The sequence below is a fragment of the Pseudophryne corroboree genome, chromosome 8 (assembly GCF_028390025.1).
Source record: "Pseudophryne corroboree isolate aPseCor3 chromosome 8, aPseCor3.hap2, whole genome shotgun sequence".
Classification (NCBI taxonomy): Eukaryota; Metazoa; Chordata; class Amphibia; order Anura; family Myobatrachidae; genus Pseudophryne; species Pseudophryne corroboree.
In genome coordinates, this window is record NC_086451.1 from 443,298,479 (window position 1) to 443,324,975 (window position 26,497).

Here is a 26,497-nt window from a genome sequence, read left to right on the forward strand (position 1 = left end):
AGCAGTGAAAAGAGTGGAGAAGTGAGCCTGTGGAGAAGTTGCCCATGGAAACCAATCATCTGCTCCGTACAATTGTATAGTATGCAAATTATAAATGTTACTTCAATGCTGCTTTGTTGCCATGGGCAACTGCTCCACTGGTTCACTTCTCCACACTTTTCACTGCTTCATGAATAGACCCCTAAGTCATTTAAATAAAAAGAACCCAATAAATGAAGTAACACATAAAATGAGTTATTTTATTTAGTTAATTTATAGTACAAAATGACCCTCTGATAATCTGATACAGTCCTAAACTGATAGTTCCATCAACAATAGCAAACCCTCCTGGTCCCATGCCAATAAAACAAACCCAAACCATTTCTCATTTTAGGCTCATCCACCCCCCGAACATTCCTCTAGTAGTCTTCCTGGTGGTCCAAACACAAATGGGCAGCAATGTTCTTGTATGAGAGTAGCGGCTTCCCCTTGCTATACTCTCTAAAGGTGGGTACACACTGGAAGATATATCTGCTGATCAAGTGATCTGCAGATATATCTATGGACGGATCGGGCAGTGTGTTGAGCATACACACTGCCCGATCCGTCGGGGACCGACGTCATGAACTGGGCGGGTGTGTACACACGCCCGCCCAGTTCAGCTGTCACCGCCGCCGGACGCCGCAGCTCGTGTACGGACGGTCGGCCGACCGCCGTACACACACAGCGACGCGCCAATATATCGGTAGATATATTGGCATTCGGCTGTGCTGCGGGGCCGACGCGATACATCTGTGAACGACGGAGTTCACAGACGTATCGGGCGTACACACTGGCAGACGGACCTGCGATATATCGGCCGTTCAAGAGAACGGCCGATATGTAACCTCTTAGATGAACTGATAATCCTAGGTTCACATACTCTTTCCAACAATACTTTTTTTTTTTTTATTATGGAACATTTTGATAAAGGAATGAAAGTTTATCCTTTTGTCTTTTTATTTGATTCATTGGGTTTTCATTCATTATTTTTAGGTCTTAGATGAAGACCAGGAAACATTTAAGGTCATATTTATGTAGAAATTCTGTATATTCTAAAGGGCTCACAAACTTTCCAGCATTTCTGACATTAAACACTAATTTGTAAAAAGAAATGTGAATAGAATGGTATGTACGAATGACATTAGACATTCCCTCCATGAGGGAATTAGGTAGAGCTGGAGGGGAGGAGCAGAGAGTCTGACCCTGTGAGTGCCACTCAACACATCTTCGAGTGCCACCTTATCTCACTAGTGCCAAGTGTGCCCACACCTGGCATAGAATATGAAGTAGCGGCACTCCTCAGTTAAAGGTGCATAAAAAATGTGTTTATTTAGCTTAGGTGCAAGATTTCAGACGCATGTCAGTCTCATGCTGGAGAGAGGGCCAGGTGGACCTAAATGCTTTCTGTTAAATAAACCAATTGGTATTCATCTTTCATATTATCTACAGTATATACTTAGCCAGATGTAGTGTGATGGAATGTTCTATATAGCACATGTGATCTATTACAAGCCCATACGACCAAGTCAGGGTTCTGACCGTTACTCACGGCATGGTTACTCTTTATCGTGACGTGACTCTCTTCCAGCTCTTTTGGATCATCCTGATTTTTAGACAGAAATCCAGCTGGTATATCATCCTGGTTGCCCAATAAACGTTGACCTGGAGGAATACGGAGAACGTAATGGAGATGTGTACAGGTTGACAGCGATCAGTATGTGTTGGCAGCCTTTTGTGCCATAAATAGGTCTACTGTGTCTGTCCTTCCAGACCTATGCAGGCCTAATTTGTCTTGATATCGCAACATGTTATCACTTTGACTTAGGGCCTAATGCAGACCTGATCACAGCAGCAAATTTGTTAGCTACTGGGCAAAACCATGTATACTGCCGGGGGGGGGGGGCATAATGTGCAGAGAGAGTAAGATTTGGGTGGGGTGCGTTCAAACTGAAATCTAAATTGCAGTGTAAAAATAAAGCAGCCAGTATTTACCCTGCACAGAAACAATACAACCCACCCAAATCTAACTCTCTCTGCAAATGTTATATCTGCCCCTCCCCCCCCCTTCTGCAGTGCACATGGTTTTGTCTATTAGCGAACAAATTTGCTGCTGTGATCAGATCTGAATTAGACCCTTAGTCCAGATTCTGCTACAGTAGGACAGCCTCAGTCTCACCTACTTTTGTTTATCTGTTACCGTGAACCTACTTCTGTTGCCACCTCAGGTGTGACCCTTCTGCCAACTTCATCTCTCCAAGACCACCCCACCATTGGCATGATGCAGTATTTGGTCTGAGAAAGAAAAAGCCATTTGGGTCAGTCTACCAAAGAGCATTCATAGGCATCAATAGTGGACCAAGGCTGCTTACATGGCCCTGTCTCACCTGGGGCACAGAATCTAATGGTCATCTGATACTAGTCAAGCACCTATGCAAGAAAGTGCTCTACAGAGGGCAACACAATGGAATACAGGTGAAAGATGAGGGTATGAGATAGAATGGTGTGGTCAAGTAAGAGGGGCTGGAAGCGTATAATAAATCACAAACAAAAACTAGGAACATGAGATGTTCGGAAACAAGGCAGTACAACATCGATATTCATAATGGTCATATCGTATCTTAAAGGCAGTCTTCCAATCATCGCCTGCTATGATACGGATGATATTGTATGCACCTCATAAATCAGGATTAGAAAAGACTGTGTTTCGGATATTGAATCAAAACGTTTGAAGATCTGTAGAAGAGGGAACATGGAAAAAACAACATAGACATAGAGATATCCAGATACTTCCTCATTCCAAAGCTTTTATTAAGATATGACGTGGCTTTGGCTTCTGGAACTGAGTGTTAGGATTCTAGTACTCAGGTCTGGGGTGATCTTATGTGAAGAGACCTGAATACCGGAACGTAATGCTGGGAAAGGGGAAAGGAATGGGAATAGCCCCTGGCACCCTATCTCCATTGTCTCGCCCGTGCTGTCAGTACACTCTTGCGAGACTATGGTTTCTTGAGCCCATGGCAGCCGCGTTTGAAGGGCGGATTACGTCTGCCCAACTCCGATGCCCCATCAGGTCTTAATGGGAGACAAAGAGTGAACCGAGACAGGGAGATAACAAGGGGCCCTCTAACTAAACAACAAGGCCAGGGGCTACTAACAAACCTAAAACTAAAGTATGTGCGGATTACCGCCAGGTAAAAGGACAACCAAAATACTCCACTTGTCCACTCTCCTACACGGCACCGCCGAGTACCGGAGAGGACTGTGGAAGCGGATACCTCCGCAAATGCTCCAAAACCAGCAAACAATATTAAGCGGCCTAGGCCGCAGCACACGGCAGAGCCGTCACTCACGAAACCAAGACTCAGGAACTCTGAAGACTGGAACGACCGGACACAGCAGACCAGGAACAGATATAAACCAAACATGAGCAGCATGCAGGAAGCTATCACCGGTGTCTGTGTGAGGCACTGAGAAGGTATTTAACAGGGAATACCCCAATCAGAGTCCAGAGCCTGATTACAACCAATGTCGTGCAGCTGCCCTGCTGCACGACCAGAAACATGTGTGCACAGTGATTAATCCACCTTTGCAATGGGGAACGCGGTCCTTGGAGAACCACAAGTACCAGCATGCGGGGAAGTAACGGGCCCGCTGGTACCGTAGTACTACAACAACACAAATACCCAAAAAAAACACAAGACACACACCGTGAAAGTAAAATTTTAATCAGACACACTTTCACACTCACATACTTACCTACATCCAATGCTGAGAATCACATCCACTTGTCCATGTAGAATCCACAGGGTACCTGAAAAAATAAAATTATACTTACAACCAATCCAGTGAAGATCTGTCCTCTTCTTTCACGAAGTAATCCAGGGACTTGAATAAAATAGAAAAACGAAAACCCGATCCACGCACCCGTTTCCCCGAATGCAGGGACCCCCTGTGACTTCTGTCAGTGAAGTTCCCGCCAGCCAATCAGGGAGCGCCTTGTCATGGTGCTCTCCTGATTGGCTGTGCGCTCCTAGCCTGTCAATCAGGAGGAGTGCACTGGCTAGAATGGAGCTTAGCGCAGCTCTATTCTACCCAATGATGGGAACTTTGCGGTCTGCTGTAAACCGCAAACTTAATTTGGGTCACTCTTATGGGTACTCTGCTGGATGCTCAGCTGTGACTGGCAATGCTGGATGCTGGACCGGAAACCAACTATGCTGGATGCCAGGCTGGGACTGGTGGCGCTGGGTGCTGGAATGGAACCAACTATACTGGACCAGACTGGACATAGATGGCTAAAATGGACTGGAACTGCAGACTGAACCAGGCTGGAACAGGAAAACTGGGCCAGACTGGAACCGGATTACTGGTCCGAACTGGAACTAGACGATTGAACCAGACTGGAACCGGAATACTAGGCTGGATTGGAACCGGATGATTTTAACTGGACTGGAAACCAAATTCTGGACCAGACTTGAACTGGATGACTGGACCGGACTGGAACCACATGATTGAACCGGACTGGAACCGCATGATTGAACCTGACAGGAACTGGAAAACTGGCTGCAGTGACTAGGCAGGAGCAACTGAGTAGTCAGCAGACTGCAAGAGACCAAGTTGGCATCTGGAAGACAAATGTTGCACTGTCAAGTGGCTGGTGCTCCAGGAAGTCCTTTTATAGGGATTGTTATCCTCTGATTGGAGGCTGCAGTCAGCTAAGCAGTGGTGGCATTCTGACTGGCTGAAAGTGAACAGATGACTGGGTCCATACACCGGTTATGCCCATACTTCGTTGTGCAGACAGACTGAGTGGCACAATGCTAGGAGACCTGACACTGGCAGAGCCTGTGGACCTCTGGGACAAATGAGAGAGACAGCGGAGAGGCAGGTAACAGCGTCTGAGAGTCCGGTGCGTGACTCCCCCTTTTAAAATAATTAATAAAATTTGCTCCCTTATAATAAAATAAATAAAATAATGCTGGCATATTGATAAATAAAATAAGAGATGCCTCCGTTTAAAAAAAACTGCCATCTGGAAACAAAATATGTCCCTAAATTTATACTTACCTGTTTCTTTGTTGCTGGCTTGTTCTGACACAGTCCAATGGGAATGCAACTTGCACCCACCAGAGAGATCCACATGCGTAATGAGTTACAATGAGGTTATCATCATCAAAAAGTTACTGGGAGAAAAAGTGCGAAACACGTGTGGGTCCAACACTTCATGAATCTCAAATCTGGGCTTGGTCATCCATTATCCCTCATAAGCCCAAGAAGAAAGAATAGGTTGCTGTATGTATAGACTGACAATAGCAGGCTTATTCAATAAAATGATGCAAGTAGAACGCAGTCACTCTAATGGTTACCCATAGCAACCAATCAGATATCAGCGTCTAACTATCTGACTAAGCTGATACCATGCAATGAAATAAGCCCCTTGGTGCACATGTACATGTTATGGTATTGCACAGGACAGACAGAAGCCACAGAAGAGAAATTACGGTGGTCATTGCAGGTGGTACCGGCTCCTTTTTTCATGGCTCTGTTGGCGGGCTCCGTGCAGGGGATACAGATTGGCCTGTCACACAGAAACACAATATCAGTACAGGCACACATTTATACACTTTTTATTTTAGATCGACAATGTTATGGTCAACAGTCAATAGGTCGACACTAAACGGTCAACACATGTATTTTTATTTTATTGTCCAAACTAGGTGTCGACCATTTGTTTGGTGAACATTGTCATGTTGGCCTTTTGTAAAAGTCAACCCCTGTGAAACTAGCCAATGGAAATCTGGGGGCGAGGCAAGCCCTCTGCATGATAAGAAACAGGGGCATGACATGTGGTTACATCCCCAAAATGTCAGGCACTGGGGGCGTGGCTACACAGACCCGAGAGCATGCTCCAAAGTCCCACTCCCAAGTTTTCTAAAGTTGGGAGGTACGTTCTATCCCTCAGTGGAGCTTGCAAACCAGTTTTCTTAACACACTACAGCCAATTCTGTCACAAACCAATTCATCTATCGGGATGTTTTTGGGCAATGGGAGATTACAAACGCACCCAAAACCCAGGTTGATAGATAGGGGATCCGGTTAGGATCCTGGCGTTCGGGATCCCGGCAGTCGGAATACCGACACTGCATGTAATGCCGGCATCGGGATCCCAACATGGATCGCAATCCTGGCACCGGCATTCCGAACTTAGGTTTGCCGGAACTGCAGATAGGTAAACTGCGGGATGGGATTAGGTTTAGGCTGCGGGAAGGGGGGAGTAGGGTTAGGCACCACCGGAGAGGGTTAGGATTAGGCGGGGGGGGTTATGGTTAGGAAGGTTAGAGATTATGGATGGAATACTTATCTAGGTGTTGGGATCCAAAGCATTGGGATGCCGCTGTTGGTGTTATGACTGCCGGCATTCCAAGTGCCAAAATCCCTATACCATCCCAATACCATCCGGATAGATAGTGCCCTGAAAACCAAGGCAGCTGTACTATAAGATACCACTGCTAACCACTGAGCCACTATGGAAATAGAAGGATGTTCTACCTGGCCTTGTTTGAGAATGTTACTTTCTCCGCCAGTTTGACAAGAGCCACATCATAGTCATAATCTACTTTCACGCCAATGTTCACTTTCCTCCGCAGCTGGTAACAATCATGGATCTCAACTTGCTTTCCATGGTAGATTTTTCCCCCTAAATAAATGAAACAGAGAAAGGGAACCAGCACTCAGTATTGTGATTGGCTGATGTCATTCACCAATCAGGGCACATAAAGCCATCTAGGGGGAGAATTATCAAACCTTGTAAAAAGGCCAAGAGAAGCTGCTCATAGCAAGTAATTAGATTAGCGCTATCATTTTGAAGAATGTACTAAATAAATTATGGCTTGAATGTAATTGGTTGCTATGGCGACCGCCTTCATTTGTCCTGTTTAGAAGGATTCATGTCTCCCACCCCAAGTGTATGTGAACATTGCTGGCTTATTTTAGGTACCGCAATAAATAGTGGAAAACTGCTCTAATCAAGCTGGTAACAATCCCCAGGTGCTGCGGGAGGGGGTTACTCTAGACAAGAAATACAAAAGGGATTTTTCCCACGCACTCTGCTGGCTGTTAGTAAGAAGAACTATATACTATGTAATAATAGGAAATTTAGAGCTCTTCGTTACATATGTTTTGCAAAAGATATGATAAGCCTCCAGGCCACTTCACGGCTGCTCTATTGCTGGAGGTCCCTAACTAAGCATAGGTCCAAGGCTTGGACTCCACAAAGTCGGCTCAGGCCCGACCACCCCAGGGCAGCACACCATTGAAATACTAAAGTGTTAATATGTGTTAAGAAAGAAGCAGAAGCTATGGGTTAGAAAGTGCTACAAAAATAAGGGTGTTAATAAAATACTCAAAAGAGTAATATTAGTGAAAAAATAGGAGTGTTACATAAGTGCTAAATAAATAATATGGCATGCTACCCCAAGGTGGCCCAGCCCCACCAGACCCGGGGGGTACCACTCCCCAAACCCATACACAGCATAATAATAATAATAACATCCACTATGGGTCATACAATTGCTTAATATATGGCCACATGATAATGGCACATACAGAACATATCCAGATTGAGAGCTAGTTTACCTGGAGGCACCCCTGTATCCTCCAATTGGCACTACAGGACCCAGCATGCCCTCCTAATGCTGGCTCCATCTATGCCTCTCTGAACTGCAATAAATAGTGGAAAACTGCTCTAATCAAGCTGGTAACAATCCCCAGGTGCTGCGGGAGGGGGTTACTCTAGACAAGAAATACAAAAGGGATTTTTCCCACGCACTCTGCTGGCTGTTAGTAAGAAGAACTATATACTATGTAATAATAGGAAATTTTATTTTAGGTACCGTACTAATTAGTTTCACATTGTGGGAACCATTTGTAGAACTTTAGATAGATAGAGAGATAGATAGAATACATGTCATATGAGATAGATAGATAGATAGATAGATAGATAGATAGATAGATAGATAGATAGATAGATAGATAGATAGATATGGAGCTGCGCTGCGCTCAGCTGAGGTGGCTCCATCGCAACCGAGCACTCCCGGCATAACTAGGCGATCTGTCCGCCTAGTCACGCCGGGAGTGCACAGAGACGCTCCCATTCAGAGCGTCTCTGTCTGGGCGCGCAGACGGAGATGCTCTCCATTCAAGTGAATGGGGCGTGTCTCCGTCACGGGCGCGCACGACTGGGCAGACGTGGACGATCTCGGCAATAGGCGCGCCCGCCTAGTCACAGATGGAACCACGACTAGCATGGCTCCATCTGTAGATAGATAGATAGATAGATAGATAGATAGATAGATAGATAGATAGATAGATAGATAGATAGATAGATAGATGGCATATGCTCTTACCAATTTCAAATGAGTATACATTTGGTGGTTGGCCTGCCTGAAAGCAATGAGCAGCAGAAAGGACCCAGGAACTGGAGATCAGCGAGGCGAAGCAGGGGTTTGTGGATTTAGACTGGAAGACAGAAACACGTAATGCAGACGATCGCTCTCATACAGCAATGTAGCAACTTTTAACATTTATAATGCGATGATGTAAGAGTTTTGATGCAGTAGTGTAAATGCTGTGGCAGTAACAACTCCCAGGGCTGGAAGGACAGAGGGGCTTATTCTGCATGGATCACACAAGTGATCCCCTGCGCAGTTTCCCAATTATCCGGAAACTTCACAGGCGCAGCAGGACCCCCAGCCAGTTCGGTTCAACAGGGGAGCGGGAGAAAATCGGTGTATGTGGACGGTGCGGGGGTGTGGAGACGCGAACACATCATCGTGGGTCCACCCCCCACTATACAATGCCCAGATTACAGGCATAAAAAATGGTGGGCGGGGCTATGATGACACAATTCAGCCCAAATTGCGTTATCATCCCGCCCCCTTTTGGTCTACAAGGTGGGGGAGTGCGGGCAAATGCAGGGGTTGTGCAGGCGGATGCGTGTGTGTGTGTGTGTGTGGGGGGGGGTGTTAGCGGGCATTTTACCATCTCTGGAAAACTTGCCTTGTCTTCCGGGGGTCCAGGAGTGTCATCCGAGTATGCTCTATACCAAACCCCTAAATTAACCCTAATACTCTAACCTCTAACCCTAATACTCTAACCTCTAACCCTAATACCCTAACCCTAAAGGGCAGACTAAATGGGCCATATGTTTATGTACTGACAAATTCATGAGTCTGGCATTAAAGGAGAAGAAATTTGTGTTAAGCCTTTCCTACATACAGTAGCTGGGATACTTAAATTGCATGGAACCGCTTGTTTCCGCATGATTACAGTGCAATTTTGCCTGCTTGCATACAGATATCTTCTCCAGAATTATTAAGAATTAAGTTTTAAAATACTTAAATCATTTCACGAGTAAGAGTTTAAAACCAGTAAAAAACCTGTTGATGAAATACAGGATATAGGACCTAATTCAAGGTTGATTGCAAAATAAAATTTTCCCCTAATGGGCAAAACCATGTGCAGTGCAGGTAGGCTAGATGTAACATGTGCAGAGAGAGTTAGATTTGGGTGGGTCATATTGTTTCTATGAAAGGTAAATACTGGCTGCTTTATTTTTACACTGCAATTTAGATTTCAGTTTGAACACACCCCACCCAAATCTAACTCTCTCTGCACATGTTACACCTGCCCCCCCCTGCAGTGCGAATGGTTTTGCCCATTAGGGGAAAATGTTTTTTTGCAATCAACCTTGAATTAGGCCCGTAGGGGGAGTATTTGTTTGTTTCTAGAGATTCGAGTCAGCTAGGAAACATCTCCTGAATGTTATCCACTGCTTCATAAATCTGCATTAATGTTGATATTTCCCCTTTATGCTCAGGTATGCTGATACAGTGTAGCACATTACAATTCAGAAGTAACAGAGATATTTCCACTCACTGCAACCAACACATTCCAGGGATGCCGCTCACTCTTTTCTGATTCTGATGTCTCGACGTTGAGACCACACATTTCCCCGTAGTTCTTGATTTCTGTAGAGAAGTCATCAGCAGGTGTTACTATCAATACTTATTAATTGTAATCATTCGATCTTGCCCTTCCCTAACTTTCTGACAATACAACAGATATGCAGGTAAGTGTAACTCCAAGGCGGACACAAGAAAGGAGGTTAGATCTGAGGTGTCCAGTGATGGGGAACCTTTGGCACTCCAGTGGTGATTGTACTACAAATCCCAGCATGCCCTTCTACAATTTTGCTATTTGGCCATGCTAAAACTGTAGCAGGGAATGCTGGGATGTGTAGTTCAACAACAGCTGGAGTGCCAAAGGTTCCCCATCACTGCTATAGACACACAACCCATGCGCAGAGGGTCCCGAACTGCTGCAAACTCTCCAGTGGTAGACCTACACAGCAGGGCAGTGACGTCACTACGGAGGTGCAGGCCGCACCCAAGTGTCACCCTGAGAAGCTGTGACACCACACACGGCACCTGTGACAGAGGAGGAGCAGACAGTGCAGGTACTAGCCTCCAGGGGCAGCACCAGGGATGCCAGGCACGCCCCCAGAGTGATGTCATCGGGATTCCCCACAAGGCCACGCCTACTTTAAGTTTTCGGGTGCCCATGCCTCCACCTCATGGGTGGGATACAGAGTGTGTACTGGGTGTCACCAGAACTGGTGATGCCTCTGCAGCGGGGAATGCTGGCAGCAGTGATATGTGGTCAGGGTAGACTGGCGAGGCAAAGCAGTATACTCCAGAGTTTTGACTATAAAAATGATTAGAATAATACAAAGAAGATACCAAATTTACAGCGCTCGCTTTGTATAATGCCTACATGACCCATCGGGTTCATATATATGTGTATATATAAATCTGGCTGTGATACTAGCCAGTGCCTCCCTAGCCATGGACCTCACCGCACGTCACTGGCTGGCAGGTGTAGTTCCACAGCAGCTGGAGAGTCACATCTTGCGTATGGCTGCTGCAGGGGGTGTGTAGCTCGCACTGCATTGTTACCAGTGATGAGCGAGGGATGGAGGACAGTGGAAGATGTAAGGGCAGGAGACAGTTTGTATCTGCAGCACAGTACTTGTAATTTCCTGGAACACAGTCTTCATCTTTTCTGTATCCTCCAAGATAAACACGTGTTTTTCTTTATCCTTTTGTGACGCAATCTCACTCAGCTCAGTCTTATCTATGTCATTGCCGATTCCGAAGGCATAGACGTCTAAGAGAAGAACACGGGGATAGAAAAGGATAGAATATGGTATAAATGTGGGCAGATAGACGGATAGATAGATAGATAGATAGATAGATAGATAGATAGATAGATAGATAGATAGATTTGTAGATTTGTCTCACCCAGATAATCTTCTCTGCCTTGTTTGATGTCCAGGAACCCTTTAATTCTCTTTATCATGTCCACAGGCCGACCGCCCATATTAGCTTTTCCTAGAATTATAAACTGATCAAAGATCTAGTAGTTGATAAAAATGATTTAGGTAAGCAGCTTGTGGTTGGGTTGGGTATGCGTGACCATCCCTTGTGATGAGCGTAATCAGGGCCGGTGCTACAGTGTTCGGCTTCCTCCTGCAAACTATAAATTTGCTCCAAACTACAAATGGGAGAGGCAGTGGGTGACACTCAGGAGAGGCAGTGGGTGACACTGAGGAGAGGCAGTGGGTGACACTCAGGAGGGGCAGTGGGTGACACTGAGGAGAGGCAGTGGGTGACACTCAGGAGAGGCAGTGGGTGACACTGAGGAGAGGCAGTGGGTGATGCTGAGGATAGGTAGTGGCTGACAGGCAGTGGGTGATGCTGGGGAAAGGCTGCACGGGCAATGGGAGATGTTGTGGAGAGGCAGTGGGTGACAGACAGCAGTGACACTGGGCAGAGTGGGTGACAGGCAGTGTGAGATGTTGGGGACAGGCAGTGGGTGACACTGGGGAGAGGCAGTGGGAGATGTTGGGGAGAGGCAGTGGGAGATGTTGGAGAGACGCAGTGGGTGAAACTAGGGAGAGGCAGTGGGTGACAGGCAGTGTGAGATGTTGGGGACAGGCAGTGGGAGATGTTGGGAAGAGGCAGTGGGTGACAGGCAGTGTGAGATGTTGGGGACAGGCAGTGGGAGATGTTGGGAAGAGGCAGTGGGTGACAGGCAGTGTGAGATGTTGGGGGCAGGCAGTGGGAGATGTTGGGAAGAGGCAGTGGGTGACAGGCAGTGTGAGATGTTGGGGACAGGCAGTGGGAGATGTTGGGAAGAGGCAGTGGGTGACAGGCAGTGTGAGATGTTGGGGACAGGCAGTGGGAGATGTTGGGAAGAGGCAGTGGGTGACAGGCAGTGGTTGATGCTGGGGACAGTCAGTGATTGATGCTGGGAAGAGACAGTGGCTGATGCTGGGGGACAGGCAGCGGGTGACACTGGGGTGAGGCATTGGGTGACAGGCAGTGTGAGATGTTGGGGAGAGCCAGTGGGTAACATACAGTGGATGATGCTAATGAGAGGCAGAGGTTAGCAAGCAATGGGTGACAGGCAGTGGGTGATGTTGAGGCGAGACAGTGGGTGACAGACAGTGGGTGATGCTGGTGAGAGGCAGTGGGAGATGCTGGTGAGAGGCAGTGGGTGATGCTGGTGAGAGGCAGTGGGTGATGCTGGTGAGAGGCAGTGGGTGATGCTGGTGAGAGGCAGTGGGTGAAGCTGGGGAGATGCAGTGGGTGATGCTGGTGAGAGGCAGTGGGTGATGCTGGTGAGAGGCAGTGGGTGATGCTGGTGAGAGGCAGTGGGTGATGCTGGTGAGAGGCAGTGGGTGATGCTGGTGAGAGGCAGTGGGTGAAGCTGGGGAGATGCAGTGGGTGATGCTGGAGAGAGGCAGTGGGTGAAGCTGGGGAGATGCAGTGGGTGATGCTGGAGAGAGGCAGTGGGTGATGCTGGAGAGAGGCAGTGGGTGATGCTGGTGAGAGGCAGTGGGTGAAGCTGGGGAGATGCAGTGGGTGATGCTGGAGAGAGGCAGTGGGTGAAGCTGGGGAGATGCAGTGGGTGATGCTGGAGAGAGGCAGTGGGTGATGCTGGAGAGAGGCGGTGGGTGATGCTGGAGAGAGGCAGTGGGTGAAGCTGGGGAGATGCAGTGGGTGATGCTGGAGAGAGGCAGTGGGTGATGCTGGAGAGATGCAGTGGGTGATGCTGGAGAGAGGCAGTGGGTGATGCTGGTGAGAGGCAGTGGGTGATGCTGGTGAGAGGCAGTGGGTGATGCTGGTGAGAGGCAGTGGGTGAAGCTGGGGAGATGCAGTGGCTGACTGGCAGTGGGTGACGCTGGGGAGAGGAAGTAGGTGATGCTGGGGACAGGTAGTGGGTGACGCTGAGGTGAGGCAGTGGGTGACAGACAGTGGCTGATGTTGGGGACAGGCAGTGGGAGATGCTGGGGAGAGGCAGTGGGTGATAGACAGTGGGTGACGCTGGGGAGGGGCAGTGGGTGATGCTGGAGAGAGGCAGTGGGAGACAAACAGCAGGTGACGCTCAGAGCCGGCCCTAACCACTATGATGCCCTAGGCAAGATTTTGGCTGGTGCCGCCTAGCACCACCGCTGGTTCCGCCTCTGACCTTGTACCTCTTTCCCAGCACCATCACCCCTCACCCATAGTAGTCCTTATTTTGGTGTTTGTACCCCCTATATTTTAAATAGGAACAGTTCGCACATTTGGCACACAGCCCAAAAAGGGGTGTGTTTTTGCTGGCAAGGGGCATGGCCACACAATAGTAACCCCAATTCCAATTACGCCACACAGTACTGCAACTTTATTCACATTTCATCATGCAATAGTGTCCATAATTCATATTACATCCCACAGTAGTATCACTTTACCTTATAAATGTTACTCCTCACAGTAGAGCCCTTTATTCACATTATATCACACTGAATTGCTCCTTATTCACATTACATCACACTGAATTGCTCCTTATTCACATTACATTACACCCTCTTGCTCTTTATTCACATTAGACGACACAGTAGTGCCCTTTCTATACGCAACGCCACATAGTAGAGCACCTTATACACATAATGCCACACATTAGTAATGCATTTATACACATAATTCCACACAGTAATGCCCCTTACACATATGAGACACATTATTAATGTCCTTATAAACATAATGCGCCTTACACATTATGACAACCTTTATTAATACCCTTTTACACATAATGTCCCTTACACATATGCCGCACATTAATGCCCTTATACACATAATGACAAACAGTGCCCCTACACATTTGCTGCACATTATTAGTGCTCCTATACACATAATGACACACATACAGTTGTACCCTGTTACACATATGCCGCACATTATTAATGACCTTATACACATAATGACACACATAGTGCCCCTTACACATGTTGCACATTATTAATGCATTCTTACATGACACACATAATGCTCCTTACACATATTCCGAACACTACTCACATACACACAGCACTCACACTGCCACTAACACTGTGACCTCTGCCTCTGCTTGGATACAGATGTGTCCTCATAAATCTTGCCTCAATGCTAACGTCGGGTACACCTTTTTTATTTTTTTATTTTATTTTATTTTTATTAAAATGCATCTTATTTGCATTGCTATGTGACTAGGATACACAAGCAGCTTCTGATGATTAAAATGATATGCGGCATGCCTATATATTGTGTGAGACTGTGGCTGTATCTGCATATGAAATGCTACACACAGAATATAGGCATGCCGCATATCATTTTAATCAGCAGAAGCTGCTGATGCCCCTAGACACATCAAATGCCCTAGGCAATTGCCTAGTTTGCCTATGCCTATGGCCGGCTCTGGTGACGCTGGGGAGAGGCAATGGGTGACAGACAGTGGGTGATGCTGGTGAGAGGTAGTGGGTGATGCTGGTGAGAGGCAGTGGGTGGAGCTGGGGAGAGGCAGTGGCTGACAGGCAGTGGGTGATGCTGGGGAGAGGATGTGGGTGATGCTGGGGACAGGCAGTGGGTGATGCTGAGGTAAGGCAGTGGGTGACAGACACTGGCTGATGTTGGGGACAGGCAGTGGGAGATGCTGAGGAGAGGCAGTGGGTGACAGGCTGTGGGTGACACTGAGGAGAGGCAGTGGGTGACTGGCAATGGGTGACAGGCAGTGGGTGACACTGGGGAGAGGCAGTGGGTGACAGGCTGTGGGTGACACTGGGGAGATGCAGTGGGTGATGCTGGGGAGAGGCAGTGGGTGATGCTGGGGAGAGGAAGTGAGAGAAGCTGCGGACAAGCAGTGAGTGATGCTGGGGAGAGGCAGTGGGTGACACTGGGGAGAGGCAGAGGCTGACAGGCAGTGGGTGATGCTGGGGAGAGGAATTGGATGACCAACAATAGGTGACAGGCAGTGAATGACACTGGGGAGAGGCAGTGGGTGACAGGCAATGGGTGATGATGCGGAGAGGCAGTGGGTGATGCTGGTGAGAGGTAGTGGGTGATGCTGGTGAGAGGCAGTGGGTGGAGCTGGGGAGAGGCAGTGGCTGACAGGCAGTGGGTGATGCTGGGGAGAGGATGTGGGTGATGCTGGGGACAGGCAGTGGGTGATGCTGAGGTAAGGCAGTGGGTGACAGACACTGGCTGATGTTGGGGACAGGCAGTGGGAGATGCTGAGGAGAGGCAGTGGGTGACAGGCTGTGGGTGACACTGAGGAGAGGCAGTGGGTGACTGGCAATGGGTGACAGGCAGTGGGTGACACTGGGGAGAGGCAGTGGGTGACAGGCTGTGGGTGACACTGGGGAGATGCAGTGGGTGATGCTGGGGAGAGGCAGTGGGTGATGCTGGGGAGAGGAAGTGAGAGAAGCTGCGGACAAGCAGTGAGTGATGCTGGGGAGAGGCAGTGGGTGACACTGGGGAGAGGCAGAGGCTGACAGGCAGTGGGTGATGCTGGGGAGAGGAATTGGATGACCAACAATAGGTGACAGGCAGTGAATGACACTGGGGAGAGGCAGTGGGTGACAGGCAATGGGTGATGATGCGGAGAGGCAGTGGGTGATGCTGGGGAGAGGAAGTGAGTGAAGCTGCGGACAAGCAGTGAGTGATGCTGGGGAGAGGCAGTGGGTGACACTGGGGAGAGGCAGAGGCTGACAGGCAGTGGGTGATGCTGGGGAGAGGAATTGGATGACAAGCAATAGGTGACAGGCAGTGGATGACACTGGGGAGAGGAAGTGGGTGACAGGCAATGGGTGATGCTGGAGAGAGGCAGTGGGGGGCGAAGCTGGAGACAGGCAGTGACTGATGCTCGGGAGAAGCAGTGGGTGACAGGCAGTGGGTGACACTGGGTAGAGGCAGTGGGTCCCCGGCAGTGAGTGACTCTGGGGAGAAGCAGTGGGTGACGCTGGGGACAGGCAGTGGCTGATGCTGGGGAGAGACAGTTTGTGACACTGGGGAGAGGCAGTAGGTGACACTGGGGAGAGGCAGTGGGTGACAGGCAGTGGGTGACACTGGGGAGAGGCAGTGGGTGACAGGCAGTGGGTGACACTGGGGAGAGGCAGTGGATGACAGGCAATGGGTGACACTGGGGAGAGGCAGTGGGTGACAGGCAGTAGGTGACACTGGCGAGAGGCAGTGGGTGACAGGCAGTGGGTGACACTGGGGAGATGCAGTGGGTGACAGGCAGTGGGTGACACTGGGGAGAGGCAGTGGGTGACAGGCAGTAGGTGACACTGGGGAGAGGCAGTGGGTGACACTGGGGAGAGGCAGTGGATGACAGGCAATGGGTGACACTGGGGAGAGGCAGTGGGTGACAGGCAGTAGGTGACACTGGCGAGAGGCAGTGGGTGACAGGCAGTGGGTGACACTGGGGAGATGCAGTGGGTGACAGGCAGTAGGTGACAAGCCATACGCTGCTTATTCCTGCTTACACCAAAGCTAGAGGGTCTGCACTGGAAGGGGAGGTCAGAGACACGAGACCCACTGGTCCCTGGAAGACATGCTGATCTTGGTTGTGCGGCCCAGCCCTGGCGCCAGTGGGCCTGTGAGGGGAGTGGGCGGGGGCAGGGCCAGATGTGATTGGGGAAGTGGAGCACCGCTATGGTGGGAGACATTACCCTGTGTCATCGGACTCAGCGGTTAGGCAGCTATAGCATACCGAGTGGAGAAACAGCAGCAGCTGCAGCTCACACTCAGCTGCTGATGTTTCTCCAGCATCTCCTGCCTGGAACCCTGGAAACTTGCAGCAGCCCTACGGCAGGTTCGGTGTCTCCGTCTGACTATGGCCTCCTGTGCTTGCATCTGTGCGTCCTGGAGTGCAGCCGCTGACACTGACACCTCCCCCCGACACTCCAATAACACATCCTCTGAACAGACCATTTTTACATTCCCTACTAGCCGCCTGCAAGTCACAGCCCAGAAGTGCCCATCACTTTTCCGCCACATTTCCGATACCGTCTGTCCTGATGGCAGCAGCGCCTCTGTGTGTACACTGTGTGTAACACCTGCACCAAAGGGGTTTTAAGAAATGTTTGCACATACGCAGCTGCAAACAATCGCTCATCTGCATAAATTCCAGGATTGTGTGCTGACTTTGTGAGGCTCTGCATAGCGCCCTGTATTACTCACCATCAGTCAGCAGGACGACCACATGGCGAACCGATCTCCACTCTGTCTTGTTCCGGTATTTCTGCTCTTGGAATGACATCATATCTAGCACATCTTTCAGAGCAGCATAAATATTTGTTCCTGATTTGTCCTTATGCTCTAGAGTGAGAACAGAGAATACTTTGTATAGGTTACTCATCTCCCTGCAGCGCTGGCCACGCCGGAAGAGGCAGAACTGCGTTCCGTCTCCAAGTGGAACTGACGGAACGCAGTTCCGCCCCGTTCTGGCTCACTTTAACCCCTGAGCTACTGACCTTTCCTACCAGCTTCTCATCTCCCTACAACTGACAGAAGAGGTAAGAGAAGGAGAACAATGGCACTCACTGCTGTAATCCAGATTGTTCTCTATCAGTTCCAATACTTCATCAGGGTCATCCGATAAATCTCCATGAATCCTGATGATGCTTCTAGGCTCCGAAGCATAAGAGAGTATTCCAAATTCAATCTTCATATCAAACTCACCAAGCTGGAGGCAACCAGAATAAGATGGTGTAAGTGTGGGAGGAGGGAGGGGGCACATGTACTGGAGCACCGAGGATACGAGGAGGGGAATGCTAAGCAAGGCACGTGATTTGGGAAATGGAGGACTGCTCAATATACAGCATAGTTAGTAGAAAGGATGTGGATCAATAGATTGACAATATTTAGTTCGACAGTCATGAAGTCAAAATCATATGGTCGACATGCATTCGGTTGACAGGTGAAAGGTTGACAGGTACAAAAGTTGCCTCTCAATTTATATGTATTTTTGTTGTGCTAGTATCATGTGTCAAAACATTAGGCAATTATATGACCCAGACTGGGTGCTATTACCATGCAGCATTAGGGACCACCAGTATCAGAGAAGCCTTGACGAGGCCTGGTGGCTTAACCATATCTTTGCAAATATATGCGACTAAGATCTCTGAATTTACTATTACCATGTAGTGTTCAAATCTTATTGCTGATACCTTTTGGTGGGCTGGAGGTAGAACCTTATTTCTTTTTCATGTTTCGAATAATCCATAACCCCTCCCTTTCATGCACCTGAAGGGTTTTTACTAAATTGATTGAGCAACTACCATTTTATATTGAAGTTGAAAAGGTCGACATGAGAATGATAGACACAATGGGCCTAATTCAGAGTTGAAGGCAGCAGCAAATTTGTTAGCAGTTGGGCAAAACCATGTGCACTGCAGGGGGGCAGATATAACATGAGAGTTAGATTTGGGTGGGGTGTGTTCAAACTGAAATCTAAGTTGCAGTGTAAAAATAAAGAAGCCAGTATTTACCCTGCACAGAAACAAAATAACCCACCCAAATCTAACTCTCTCTGCAAATAATATATCTGCCCCACCTGCAGTGCACATGGTTTTGCCCAACTGCTAACAAATTTGCTGCTGCGATCAACTCTGAATTACCCCCATTGTTTTTTGTCCCAAATCTATGAAATTTCCTGTTTCCTGACCACCATCAGTAGAAACGTGCCGCCAAGGTTCAAGCATGGTGGCTCCCTCCGCTCGCCACAGGTTAGATTTTTTTTTTTATTACCAGTTATTTATATAGCGCACACATATTCCATAGCGCTTTACAGAGATGTCCACGTGGATAGTAAATCAAGCAAACCATTTTATATTGAGGTACGAAAAGTCGACAGGTTGAAAAGGTCGACGTGAGAACTGTCAACACAATTAAAAAAAACTTTTGTCCCAAATCCTTGAAATTTCCTGTTTTCTGACCACCATCAGTAGAAACGTGTACACCCGCCAAGGTTCAAGCATGGTGGTTCCCTCCGCTTGCCACAGGTTACTATTCCCAATAGATATCCACGTGGATAGTAAATCAAGCAAATGTTGACAAAAATGTGTCGAACATCTGTGTGTCGACCAGGTCGACCTTTTGAACCTGTTGACCTAATGTATGTCTATCATCTGGATACCGGTAGAAAAGGAATGTAATATAAGACAGTAACATAAAGAATGATGAGACATAGGGCCTGGTTCAGAGTCGCGCTCCGCGTGGCCGTGTCTTTAGCCGCAGCCGCATCTGCATCTAATGCTGCAGACGATTTTTGTAATATTAAGATGCCAACTAGCAACATCTTGTGAGCATTTCCTTCCCGATGCTTCTTTAGATGTACCACCGGTCGCACCACTGAACGCACCATCGAAACTTGCACCAGCCCAATGGCAGGAGCAGATCCTCTGTCCGAGTATGGCGTCCTGTGTGAGCAGTGTGGGGTCTTTGGATGCAGTCGCTTACAGCGACACGCATGTGACACGTCCGCTTCTGCTTAGCCACCCCCCTGTTACCCCCCAGGAACAGAGCTGGGCCTCCATGCAATAACAATTGGGGTACGTGGGCTGTGCGACTCTGGCGCATGTGCCGATATTGCGTGAATATCACCATAGAATGTGGCTCTGAATCAGGCCCATAGTAGGAATATCTAAGAAGAAGGACGGTGAAAAGAGAAATAATACAATTAATATTTGGACAAATATGAAGTTTCTATAAATGGCTATATATCCATTCCCTTACCTTTTCTTAATACTTTGCCACCAATGGCTGATGGTCTCCCCTCTCTCTCCCCCAACACCCTCCATCTGTCCCTCCCCCTCTTCCTCTCTTTCTCCCCTTCCATCTTCCCCTCCATCTCTTTCTCTTCCTCTCCCCCTATCCCCTTCCATCTCTCCAAATCTCTCTCTTTCTCTCTCTCTCTTTAACCCCCCCCCCCATCCCCTCTCTTCTCTCTCTCAAACAATTATTATGCATTCTAAAGTGGAACTCCATAGAATGTTTTTCACAAATAGTCATAAAACCATCAGAGTGTGACATAAACCTTTTGGACAAACTCCTTTGTACAGTCCTTGGCGATCTTGAAGTTGTCCTCACCGACACTGTGTGAGGCATCTATGAGGATATACACATTGAGAATGCCGTCCTTTTCTATCTTTATTGTGCGTCCAATGCTTAATGAATCTAGAGTGGATGATATAAGAGATAATGATGTATGCTATCTCTATTGTGTGAAGCATCTCTAAATGAAGATTCTATAAAAACATAATAAACCCATACCATATGTATACATATGATGCCATTTGATATTTCATGTAAATGGTATCTATCACTGGTTTTGGTGGGTGATGTCCTTCAACTGATAACTATAACAGTGCCAAAAGACCCTGCCATAACCAGGGACATCAGTCTAGATAGAATGGGGGGGAGGGTGGGGGTGTTAAGCATGGGTCAATCATCTACAAATTTTAACCCATGGGTGCTATGGCCACCTGGCACAGAGGAAAGATCTCCACAAATTACCCAACTTTTGCCTTTTGGTCTGAGCTCCACACTCTGTGACTGAGCCTATGGGATGTTGTGGTCCACACAATGTTGTGACATCGCAATGGAGTAGAGCAGAAGATTTAGTTAGTCAAGCGTTTCACTTTGCCTGAGCCACTCGGACCCCTAGATAAGGTGCTGTCAACAGAGGTACCTTGGTTGAGTTCCGCCTGGATAATGACTGCACATGATACATTTCATATGAAAAGACTGATGCAGTACAATTCTGCAATCCCTGATAAAGTACCAGAATTAAATGACATGTAATTAATTAGGGACCATCCATAGTTGTAGCCCATTGTTGTGCACCTCACAATTCCATATAATCTGTAGAACCAAGTGCCACAATCTTCTGCTTGACCTGTCCCAAAGGACTTTAGTTGTACTTAGGAGGTCAGTCCGAGCCGATCGCTAGCTGCCGTTGTTTGCAGCGCAGCGATCAGGCTAAAAATCAGCATTTCTGCGAATGTGTATGCACCGCAATGCGCACGCGCGACGTATGGGTACCAAGGCCTTTGTGGTTTTGCACATGTTCTAAAAACTTTTTCATTCGCACTGACGGCCGCACGAAGATTGACAGGAAAGGGGCGTTTCTGGGTGTCATCTGACCGTTTTCAGGGAGTGCATAGAAAAACACAGGCGTGCCAGGGAAAACGCAGGCGTGGCTGGAGGAACGCTGGGTGGGTGTGGGATGTCAAAAGCCAACCCTCCAACGTAAGAATCAATGCAATCAACGCACACGAAGAGTAAGTCCAGGGCTGGTCTTATTTTGCACAAAATGTTTTTGCAGGTGCTCTGCTGCACAGGCGTTCGCACTTCTGCAAAGCGAAAATACACTCCCCGGTGGGCGGCGACAATGTGTTTGCACGGCTGCTAAAAACTCCTAATGAGCGAACAACTCGGAATGACCACCTTAGTTGTGTTCTTCCCACTTGACATAACCGTGATGTCTGGCTCTATCCAGAGCCCCCACATGTCTAATTTGAATCTGGAACACTGCAGGCTTCATTGAGAGCTCTTGCTAGAATAATGTCTTGGGGTGCTTGGGTTGCGCTGGCCCAGGGTTTCCCATGCTCTGGACTTGAACCTTAGGAATTTTAGGGACCCACCTGATGAGGTCATCTGTCTGTCGTACTTGGGCCCATATTTTTTGGCCACAATTATGCTAAGGAAATTAATTGTACTCCATGTTAAATTGCAGAGTTTATCATAATTCTTCTGATTAGCAGTGTTCTTAGGGCCTAATTCAGAGTTGATCGCAGCAGCAAATTTGTTAGCAGTTGGGCAAAACCATGTGCACTGCAGGTGGGGCAGATCTAACATGTGCAGAGAGAGTTAGATTTGGGTGGGGTGTTTTCAAACTGAAATGTAAACTGCAGTGTAAAAGTAAGGCAGCCAGTATTTACCCTGCACAGAAACAAAATAACCCACCCAAATCTAACTCTCTCTACACATGGTGCATCTGCCCCCCCCCCCCCTCCCCCCCCCCCCCCCCACACTCCCCGGCTGTATAAGCAGTGATCTGCGTCCATCTCTGAGTAAGGACCGTAATAATTTATGTGTGTGCTCTGATGAGAAAATAAATGTAAAAAAAACAGCCATCTTTCCAGTTGGCGCAAGTGGACAAGACACCCTGGTACTGTAGCGTCACAATGACAGAAGAGCCGCAGGCTGCCGACACATGGTGCCGTCACCACTGACTGTAGGTGAGCTGTGCGAGTGTGTGTGTACTAAACAAATTACCTTTCTTTTCTTTGGTGGTCAAGATCCCAGACAGTGACCCCGCAAAATGCTCTCCAACTTCCTCAGGAAGGTCAAATGAATAAGGGTCTGAGAAGAAGTAAGAGCTGCAGCGATTATAATGGTAATAAGTAGTAACAGGGTGGACAGATAAGGAGATAGAGCAGATACAATCATGAATCACTGTAGATAGAGATGGAATGAGGGAGCTGAAAGTCTTTGGGTGAACAGAGGCATCATACAGAACGAGATACCTAAATTAAGTGTAAGAAAAATAACAGTATAAATAGTACAGTAGTATAAAACAGAAGACACACAGTGGAAATTAGAACATACAGTGTCACATTGTATATAACTCACAACATGAGAAATAGTGCTAGAACCTAGGTCCTGGACTCACATTGGCAGCTGACTTCTGTCCCGCTCCAGCGCCTGCTCTCTAAACAGGATCTTTTTGCTGACCCCATCAGAGAAAGTCCACTGGCACACCTGTATGAGATGCTCTCATCCACATCATATCGGACCCCTGTTTTTACTGCTCCAGGCGGTGTCCCCGGGTCAGGGCAGTGACCAGCTGTCGGGTAAAGCAGATGCAATTGTGAATAAACTGAACAAAAAACATTTGACCAAACTAGCAAATCAAAACACAATAAAGGATAAAAAAAAAAAATATATATATATAGCCTATCTGATATTCCCATGCTAGTCTGTGTTTATGTAGCTGGTTGATGGTATGAGTAAGGTGAATGCCATGAGCCTGGTGCCCAGCTGATTGATAGGTTGGGCAGTTAGGAATGGTCCCAAGATGCAATCCTGTCTTAACTAGTGGTACTGTATGTAATATGACCTGTGGGAAGCTAATACAATACGGAAACATAACAGTTGGGTCCACCTGACCCTACTCTTATAGATGGAGATTATACAGAGTGACCAGTCGCCCTGTTGGGAGATTATCCTAAACTGTATTCCACCTTTAGCTGCACGTCCATAAATGCACTATCTAGGGTTACATTTATAATTCTGCATGTGATCTATTCTCTTACTTAGTGATCTCAATTGAATCAGCATCTGTATGTATTAACATGATCTATTGACCCTAGCTGAGTAGAAGCTGCACTTCCTTGGAGAAGTTGAGTGATCGCTTGGAGACCCCAGCTGGAGTAGAAGCTGCACTTCCTTGAAGAAGTTGAGTGATCGCTTGGAGACCACAGCTGAAGCAGAAGCTGCACTTCCTTGGAGAAGTTGAGTGATCGCTTGGAAGGCTTTGAAGTGGACTTCTATTGAGATCACCAAGATCAATATTCCCCTTAATTATTGCGATTTGAATACTGTAGGAGTCACTTGCCTATCAATAAACAGGTTAGTAAGTGTTGATGTTTATCCGCTACTCACCTCCATCATCACAGACTGCGGTCTCACCACTCCACTTTCCATTTATCTTACATGTTCTTTTCATGGATCCTCGCGGAATATACCCATCATTACACATGAAGGTGATATTTGTTCCTACTAGGTAAGGTCCCCTGGGGTGGAAGCCTCCATTTTCAAAAACCAGAGGGTCAGGACATCTCATTTCTGAAAATATAATACAGAGTTTCCAGCAGCTGATATAACAGTAAGGATAAAGGCTACACTCATTTCACAGCCACAACATTACATATAAATGTCAATTGCCATAAATAGAAAATCTCCATTACTACCAGGTGCCCATTATTACCCCTTCTATGTGCTTATTACCATCACCACTAAGTACTTATTATAATCACTAGTAAATACCAGCTACCATGTCCAGAGAGTACATATTACAATACCCAGCAAATACCTACTTCCATCCAAGTAAGTACCCATTACTATACTATTACCACCAGTCTGTACCAAGTTATACACCCAGTAAGTACCATCACCTACTACCATCCCAAGCAAGGGGATGTGTTTGGCATCCTAGCCTTCTGGATGCCGGCGGTCATGTGATGAATGCCGGAATTCCTACATCACTCTCAGGAACCTTGTGAAGTGCTTGAAGTCCTCCTTGATCATATAGGTCTAGTAATGCTAAGCTATGGATGACTGTAGACATCACCTGCATCAACCTCCCGTCCTCACTAAGAACTGAAGGGATTTTCCTCCTCCAGATGATGAATGGCCTGAAATGTCTTCTTTCAACTTTTATTAAATGCATTGCTTTATAATTCTGTTGTCTTCACTCGCTGAAATACTCTGAGCTGCTGTCAACATTCCAACAATTCAATTGCTTATATTGTGAACATCCTGATGACCTGTTTACTCAAGAAACTGGATGCATAATAGATAGCGTACCTTATGTTTGGAGCAACATACCCACTCTAGCATGTGATTGTGGTATAAAAGGGAACACAAGTGGTTGTTCTTATTTCACGCCATGTTAACGACAAATGATCTCATTTTCCTAGTCTCCTAGTTTGATAGCATTCCCCAGGCTAGTGAGTTCTTTACCCCCACCCTTGGCAATGACTGAACTCAGGTCCCATGCACGGTCACACGTCATTCATACCCAAATGTTACTACGCACTTTTGCAAGAGATTCTTGTAACCTTTCTCCAAGTGTTTGATCTCATTGCACTCCATTGCCCATTTGCTTGACACGTCCTGCTGCTAGCGGGCCAAGGGTACTCTCCGGAAGGGCATAGGAATTTTGCAGTGCTTCCCACATTTAATCCATTGGTTAGGTGTGTGAGCCCATTTGGGAACCCGGCGTCTGGAGGACACGTCACCGCTGAGTCACCTGCTGTGGAAGGAACATGATAAATGAAGAAGGAAGAGCACAAGGCAGATTGGGTAGCAGTTGATTTACCGTCGGACACAATACCGATGGGCATAATCCCAACAGCCATTGACTAACAGTCAAAATACCGACATTCAGTATGCCGACATGTTCAAAATTTCAAGTCAGAATACCGACATGTCGAAATGCCGACATGCGTTTTCAAGTAATTTTTGAAAAAAAAAACAGACTTGTTCATACTTTACCATCCCAGTGGACCTGGAGGGGGGATATAATAGAGTGCCGCACGCAGCGAGGGGACGCGGAACACTTAGATGGTGTCCAGGTCAACCTATGTCAACATTGACATAAAAAAAATACAGAAAAACTCATGTCAGTATTGTGACATGTCAGCATTTCAAATGTCGGCATTCTGACTATGTCGACATTTGAACATGTCAGTATGAGTGTCGGTATTTTGACTGTGTCTGTATCATGACTGTAGGTCAATGGCTGTTGGGATTATGACCGTCGGTAAATCATACTGAACCCGGCAAATTAGCAGTTTGTCATGAAATACCAAGAACTTTTCCAGTCCTTTGTTTAGGTCTGTGTGCATGTGTTAGTGTACGAGCTTTGTATTGTTATTGGAGTGTGTAGCACTGTACATGTAAAGGAAAACATCAAACATCATCCATAGTGCAGGTCATGAGGCAGGAAGCCGAGGCAGCCATTTTGTGTGCTAAACTCATAGCCATACCTAAACTGGGCAGTCTATGGACTACATCCTGTAAGGGCATACAAGTGTAATTGCTTGACTTGGCATTGAAACATAGTGATTTGTTTGCATTTATGCTCCCTGTGGGTACACCTGAGGATAAGGGCTGGACATACTTTTGATACGGGTTAGGGGTGAAAAACAGGTATCATTGTAGGCTGATGAGAAGTTGAGACCATCCATACATTTCAGGCTGACAATAGGGATGTACCAAGCATCACATTTTGAATGCAATTCATCCCTCCACTGATCGCTGTCAGG

General features: G+C 47.3%; 1 protein-coding gene across 1 annotated transcript in view; it reads right to left on the reverse strand.

The window, feature by feature from the left end:
• The window catches only part of LOC134949514 (complement C2-like), a 50,068-nt gene that overhangs the window by 6,596 nt on the left and 16,975 nt on the right, over window positions 1-26,497 (reverse strand). Inside the window, exons 2-15 of the mRNA XM_063938128.1 lie at window positions 25,267-25,482; window positions 24,111-24,293; window positions 23,119-23,292; window positions 22,722-22,808; window positions 20,479-20,618; window positions 17,985-18,126; window positions 17,622-17,759; window positions 11,382-11,471; window positions 11,110-11,247; window positions 9,958-10,049; window positions 8,427-8,538; window positions 6,571-6,718; window positions 5,523-5,599; window positions 1,571-1,683 (exon numbers count right to left, since the gene is read on the reverse strand). Coding sequence (XP_063794198.1) covers window positions 1,571-1,683; window positions 5,523-5,599; window positions 6,571-6,718; window positions 8,427-8,538; window positions 9,958-10,049; window positions 11,110-11,247; window positions 11,382-11,471; window positions 17,622-17,759; window positions 17,985-18,126; window positions 20,479-20,618; window positions 22,722-22,808; window positions 23,119-23,292; window positions 24,111-24,293; window positions 25,267-25,482 — 1,850 coding nt within the window. The remainder of the gene's footprint in view (window positions 1-1,570; window positions 1,684-5,522; window positions 5,600-6,570; window positions 6,719-8,426; window positions 8,539-9,957; window positions 10,050-11,109; window positions 11,248-11,381; window positions 11,472-17,621; window positions 17,760-17,984; window positions 18,127-20,478; window positions 20,619-22,721; window positions 22,809-23,118; window positions 23,293-24,110; window positions 24,294-25,266; window positions 25,483-26,497) is intronic.